This window comes from Cyprinodon variegatus, unplaced genomic scaffold, assembly GCF_000732505.1.
Source record: "Cyprinodon variegatus isolate N-32 unplaced genomic scaffold, C_variegatus-1.0 Scaffold1053, whole genome shotgun sequence".
Classification (NCBI taxonomy): Eukaryota; Metazoa; Chordata; class Actinopteri; order Cyprinodontiformes; family Cyprinodontidae; genus Cyprinodon; species Cyprinodon variegatus.
The window spans coordinates 87841-94228 of NW_015151506.1; the positions used below are offsets into that span (position 1 = coordinate 87841).

The window sequence follows — 6388 nt, forward strand, 5'->3', positions numbered from 1 at the left end:
CTATCTCTATAGTTCTGCTGCTATAGGCTTAGACTGCTGGAGGACATAGGGACCCCTTTTTCATCATTCTGCTTCATTCTATCATGTGGGGTTTCTTATGTTTTGGATGAAGGTGAATGAAGATAAATACAGTTCTGATCTGAAGCTTTGATCTCCCAGGCTAAGGAGAGCTTTAATTAAATCAATATTTGTTGATTTAATAAAAGCTGTCATCTAATTGGCTGCTTCTAATGGCCAATCTAGGTGCTTTTTAAGGATAAAGGACCATGTTTGATTCTCAAATCCCAAAACACAGGAATGGAATATTTGAAGTCAGAACCGCCAACTGGTCTGGATTTCTCTCATTGAAGGCAGGAACTGGATCTATAGGAGGAAAGTGATGATGTCATCAAAGCGCTCACTTGATGGGAGAAGCAGCTGCAGTGGAGGCCGTGGTGGAACCGCTGGAGGTACCGAACTTCTCCTGCCGGCGGCGAACGTCCCGCGGCGGCTTGGCCACCGAGTTGACAAACGCCATCTTCACCTGCCGCCCTGAAAGGACACAGCGCTCCCAATCTCAGTTCACGTCTGCTTTCGTAAATCGCAGCGATGGATCGGGTGAGGCTCTGCCTACCTTTGGGCTTGTTGGCGTGGGCGGAGCTGATGTTCTGGGTGAGCAGCTTCAGCCGCTCTTCTCGCTCGTCGTGCAGCCGCAGGTACATCTCCCTCCACGACTCGAACTCCTGAGGAGATTCCCGTTTGAAGTCCCGCTGGCAGTGACTCTTCCAGAGCTCGTCTGAATCCTCCGTGAAGCACTGAACCAGGAGGAGAGGGAAAACATTCCTGATCCCATCCTGAGCTTTGATGGTTCAACACTGAAACACGGGTTTAAAGTTAAGACAAACCTGGTTGCTTTCCTCAATCCGGTACAGCTGCTCCGGAGTGCATCTCTTCAGGACCGGCTCCAGGATCTCAAACGGGACTCCGCCCACTTCTGCGATGGCTGGTTAGAGCAGAGACACCGAGCCGTCACACAACCTGCAGCATCGGCGAGCTTCGATTTAGAGCGACCAGTCAAAGACTCACAGTCAATGTTGTTCTGCAGAACCCGGATGCACTGCTCGTACAGCGTCATCATCCTGGGCAGGTAGGACGTCTTCGACCCCGAATAGACCGACATCTTGGAGTTGAAGCGTTTCCCGGTGAAGCCTGCGTCCTCCTCGTCATTAAAAACAGGAACTAGAGAACAAATTTAAAAAAAGACCAGACATCATGGATCAGAGCGGAGCTGATGACGCTGAAATTGGACCAACATAAAACGCCGAAGCTATGAGACGAGTTTAAACACGAAGCTTCCTGGAGTCTCAAACTACCGGATCAGAAAACAAAGCAGAACCTGAAGCAGCAAAGGGCAGGAAACCGAAAAGAAACCTGCAGCTGAGGAAGCATTTTGCTTCTGCAGGTTGTTTTTTTTTGTGTGCTGACTGTTTTTTTACACTCATCTTACAAGCCCAAAAAGTGAAGCTCCAGCAAAACCTTTAACAGACTGAAGATCAGACTTTCTGGGAGGCCAAAACCTCCCTAAAGCTCAGAGGGCAAATGAAGTTAGATATGTGAATTAAAGCACAGCTTCCAATATATGAATTGGAAAAATAATTGTTTGTATTTATGTGACAGAAAGGCATTGAGGAATGTTTTTCAGGTGGAACCACTATTTCAAATTTCACCATGTCTGATTTATAGGTGATTAAACAAAGAAAAAAAATAAATATTTAGCCTGGACAATTTTTTTTTCCAAAATAAACACTAAAAAACACCATGAAACCCCATTTGAAACTCTGGATGAACCCTTAGACTTTATAGATCCACATCCTGACTATAACTCAAGCACATTTGGACTGAATAAGTTGAAGTATGTTTGTTGCACAAAGGTTTTAGTTGGCAGTGAGGTAGGAGGAAATGGTATTTTTCTGCCAAAACTTTTAACAGAATTTATTCCAGATCTGATTGGTTCAGAACAGAGAAACTGCAGCGAGTTGGTGCAGCTGTGGAACCAACTACCAGTTTTAGTCCGTGAGGCAGACACCCTGTCTACTTTTAAGGCTAGGCTTAAAACTTTCCTTTTTGATAAAGCTTCTAGTTAGAGTGGCTCAGGTTATCCTGAGCTATCTCTATAGTTCTGCTGCTATAGGCTTAGACTGCTGGAGGACATAGGGACCCCTTTTTCATCATTCTGCTTCATTCTATCTCTATTCTCCCACTCTGCAGAATCTGTTAGTTCAATCTCTAACGTTCTGCTCTCTCTGCTTTTTCTCATAGTAGCTTCATCTGGTCTGTTCCTGTTTGGCTGTGACTCCATCCTGGAGAGAAATATCAGCTGTGCTGCTGCCATCAACACCTTTGTTTCTAGATGTTGGAGCTTGGCCTGTTTTCCAGTGTAGTCCTGTTTCTCTGACCGTGACTAACTGGATGTGCTCTCTTCATCCACTGACATGGGAGCTGGCTCGGAGCTCGTCTGCCTGGCTGTGTTTCCTGGACGGGGCCGCCTTTTACAGCTGCTTTTAGTATCTCTGCTTCTGTCTCCTTGAACCCCAGTGGGCCTCAGCAGATGGCCGCTCACACTGCGCCTGGTTCTGCTGGAGGTTTCTTCCTGTTCAAAGGGAGTTTTTCCTCTCCACTGTCGCTACAAGCATGCTTAGTGTGAGGGATTGCTGAAGAGTCAAGATGGAAAACTTTGAATCAATCTTACTGGATGATCTGGTGAACTGGAAAGTGACCTGAGATGACATGATGTGAATTGGTGCTATAGAAATAAACTGAATTGAATAAATTCGCCAGGATGCGATCCTGAAAATGAGCCCAGAACCATTTCATCTCCTGCTTCTTATTCCTCATGAGTCTAAGTGTTGCAGCAGGTGGATGCTTAGCTGAGCAGGTCAGTTCCTGACATGCTATAAAAACCCTGACCTCTTTCCCTGCTGCATCAGGATTATAGACGTGCTCGAATTTATCAATCTGGCCCCGGGATGTATCGTTATCCTGTGCTTATTGTTCGGACAGAAGGTCTGTCCTAATTAGATAAAGGAGTGATGAAGGAAGGCCATGCACTCTATGTAATCTGCTTCCCAGATAAGTAATATACATGACTAATGAGGAATAAACCTAACAGAACACCATAAAATAAACCACTACAGGGCAAAAATCACTCCACTGACTCAGTTAACCTCCCACAATCCTTTGTGGCATGAGAATCACGTCACATGACTAAAAAAAACCACATGAGCAACCTCTTCCTGAAAAAAAAAGAAGAACTACCGGTACACGGAAATAAGCATAATTTTCGGACCGATGTGCTTAGAAATAACCAATATAAGCCGATACCGATAATAATGCCGATATATCGCAAATCCATTTAAAAGAAAGATTTAAGAGAGGTTCAAAGTGTTGCTGCTGAAATCTGTAAACTTACAGTTCTATAAATATAAATATAGACATCAAAAATTGTATTTTTTGTTTGTTTTTTTACCTTTATCCTTTTTTTTTTTTTTTTTTTTTAACTGATTTCTTTCAGAACAGTTCAGGAAATTAAGAGTTATTGAGAGATTAAATCAAATTTGCTTTTGAATGTCGGCTAATTTATTAAAGATGTTTGGATTTTTTTGTTTTTGCTGTTAAAGAAGAGATTTATTACATTAATATTCTTATAGAGGTTATTATAATAATGGAGGTGTGCGTTCTGACCTTTGCGCCTCTGAGGGGACAGCGGCGTGTCGATGGAGGGCAGCGGTCTGTAGTTGGGCTGGATGGCCGGGAGCGGGATTTCAGGGAGAGTCGGAAGAGACTCGACGACCTGAAGCAGGAGGAAGAAGAACTTTTACATCGACAGCAGAAGAAGAAGAAGCTTTCATCTAACGAACAGGACGCTGAGGAACATCTACTCACCCGTCTGCGTTTCTCTGGTTTGGGTTCAGACGCCGAAGACCTGGAGTCTGAATGAGTCCTTTTGGAGCTCTGAGATCCGTTGGCTTTGCTCACTTTGGACGAGGAGGCAGAGGAGGAGGCTGCTCTGCTCTGGCGCGAAGACGAACCAGAGGACGACTGAGATGGTTTGCTGTGCGACGACGAGGGCGGCAACGACGGCTTCTTCTTCTTCTTGACGGGATTTGGAGCGTCGTACGTAAGGAAGGACTCAAAGGACATGGTGGGCTTCTCAAAGTCCTCTTCTTCCTCCTTGGAGGGGGAGTCCTTTGGGGGCCGAGGTCGACCTGGAAGAGCAGAATGTGATGATGGAGCGACCAGGAGAAAAACGCCAAACAACTGGGAGCAAAAGCTTCAGGGAGCGGTTCTAACGGAGAGCAGAAACAAGATGGAGTCTGATTGGGTCCAAAATTCATTCTGTTCATAACGGAGAACTTTGCTCTTAACCTGCAGGTTTACAGTAGAACAGGAGGCAGATCTTAAAGTTATCAGTGGAATTACAGGTTTCAATATAAAATTGAATAATAGATCTTAGAGTTTCTTAGAGACTAAATCATGGAGGGATTAACTACTGATGCACATGTAGTGACATCTAGTGGTTCAAAACACAAACTGCACCTATTTTCCCAAATCAATAGATTTTCCTTTTCTAATTGTTTGTCTCTATTACTTTGTAATTATTTTAATTTTTAATTACTCAAAAAAATGCAAAATATGAATCATATCAGATAATAAAAAGTTAAATTCTTAATACAGCAATATTAATGCAATAGCAATATTATGACAAATGAAACCACATCTATATATATTTTATTATTCTAATCAAACTGATTTTAATAATTAGAGATATTCCTAATAATATGTTTAATATGTAGCTTCTTTTTATCCGCCTAAATTTACCAACCTCCTTAAAATGTTTGAAATTCTTTATGTTAATAAAAATAAACAGAGAAATTACAGAAATCAGTTAATAAAAATCAGTAAATTAAGGGATAAAATATCTTTTATCAAAGTTTATAACCAGTTATTTTAGGAAATAAGTAAGTTACAAAATAAAAGAATAATTTTCAATTCAATTATAATTTGTTAATCCCCGAATGAAATGTGACTGAAATAGTAAAACTGTCAAAAATATTTCATAAATTAATTACTAATCATATTTACTGGGCCTTAAATTTATAAAGATCTTTCTTATTTTGAATCAAACAGGTTCAGTTTTAACATAAAAATCTAAAAAAAAAACACTATTAGTATTAAAACTGATTTCTTTTATTTCCTTTATCGATATGTAGCAGAGATTTGCTTATTTTAGGAGATGTTGAATAAAAAAAGGAGATTTATTGATGGATCTCATAGTAAAACCATCCAGACCCACATGCTGGTTTCTGCTTCGTCTGGAAACGGATTCCAGCCGCCGGCGAGCAGCGACCCAGAGAAGTGCTGAGTCAGCCATCATCAGGAAACGTTTTGCTTACTTCCTGTCAGCAGAGACGCTGAATCTAACTTGATGATAATCTGGGACAGGATGTCAGGAAATCGACTCTTCTCTGCAGAAACCTGACGTCTGTTTGACACAGACTAGGTTCTGAGATCGGAACCGATGGTTAATGCGAAGTTCTGATCGTCAGACTCACCTTCATCTCCTCCTTTCTTCTTCTCCTCCTTCTTGCTTTCGTGTGATGAGGACTTCTTGCTGTGCTTCTTCTGGACCGGACTCTTGGGCCGTTCCCGGTCCGCGCTCCGTTTCTTTCCTCCTCGATCGCCGCTCGTGTGAGCGCTCCGCTGCCACAGCTCTTCCTCTCTGTTTCTGTCGCCGTGGTGATGGTTCTTGCCGGGTTCTTTGCTGGGTTTGCTGTGGCGGATCTCTTTCCGAGGAGGAGGAGGAGGAGGGGGGCTAGGTTCTGGTTCTGGCTCGTATTCTTCTGACTCGTACCCCCCTTGCTGCAGCGGGCTGTACTGCTGCTGTTGGGGAGGCGAGGGGGAGTAGTTTGTGTGATAACCTCTTTCTTCCACTTCCTCCTCCTCTTCCTCCTCCATGTAGGATTGGTCTTCCTCAGGGTCCTCCTCGGGTTCTTCCTCTGGTTCTTCCTCAGGCGAAGGCTCCCTGTGGGATCTGTGGTATGACTGGGAGGCTGGTTGGGTGTAGCTGTTGGGTCTGAGGAGAAACGACAGGGAAAAAGAACTTTGAACGCATCGTTATCAGCTCTCCAGGTAAAAGCCCAGATCATCACCCCATGGATCTGTCCACCCTGGTCCAAAATCTCTACTTTGGTCTCATCGGTCCAGAGGACATTAACTCTTCATTCATCCAGATGCAGATTAGCTAATCTAAGCCTGGCCGCCATCTTGGTTCTAGAGAGATGAAGTTTTCTCTTTCAATCCTCCCAAACAGTTAAAGCAAAAAATAAATCCATCTCCTAGAGGAGAGGTT

General features: G+C 43.3%; 1 protein-coding gene across 1 annotated transcript in view; it reads right to left on the bottom strand.

Annotated features, from left to right (window-relative positions):
- tceb3 (transcription elongation factor B (SIII), polypeptide 3 (110kDa, elongin A)) overlaps positions 1-6388 on the bottom strand; it is a 17640-nt gene that overhangs the window by 3636 nt on the left and 7616 nt on the right. Inside the window, exons 4-10 of the mRNA XM_015399866.1 lie at positions 5592-6112; positions 3922-4244; positions 3721-3829; positions 1066-1218; positions 885-982; positions 614-794; positions 402-531 (exon numbers count right to left, since the gene is read on the bottom strand). Of these exons, the coding sequence (XP_015255352.1) occupies positions 402-531; positions 614-794; positions 885-982; positions 1066-1218; positions 3721-3829; positions 3922-4244; positions 5592-6112 (1515 nt within the window). The remainder of the gene's footprint in view (positions 1-401; positions 532-613; positions 795-884; positions 983-1065; positions 1219-3720; positions 3830-3921; positions 4245-5591; positions 6113-6388) is intronic.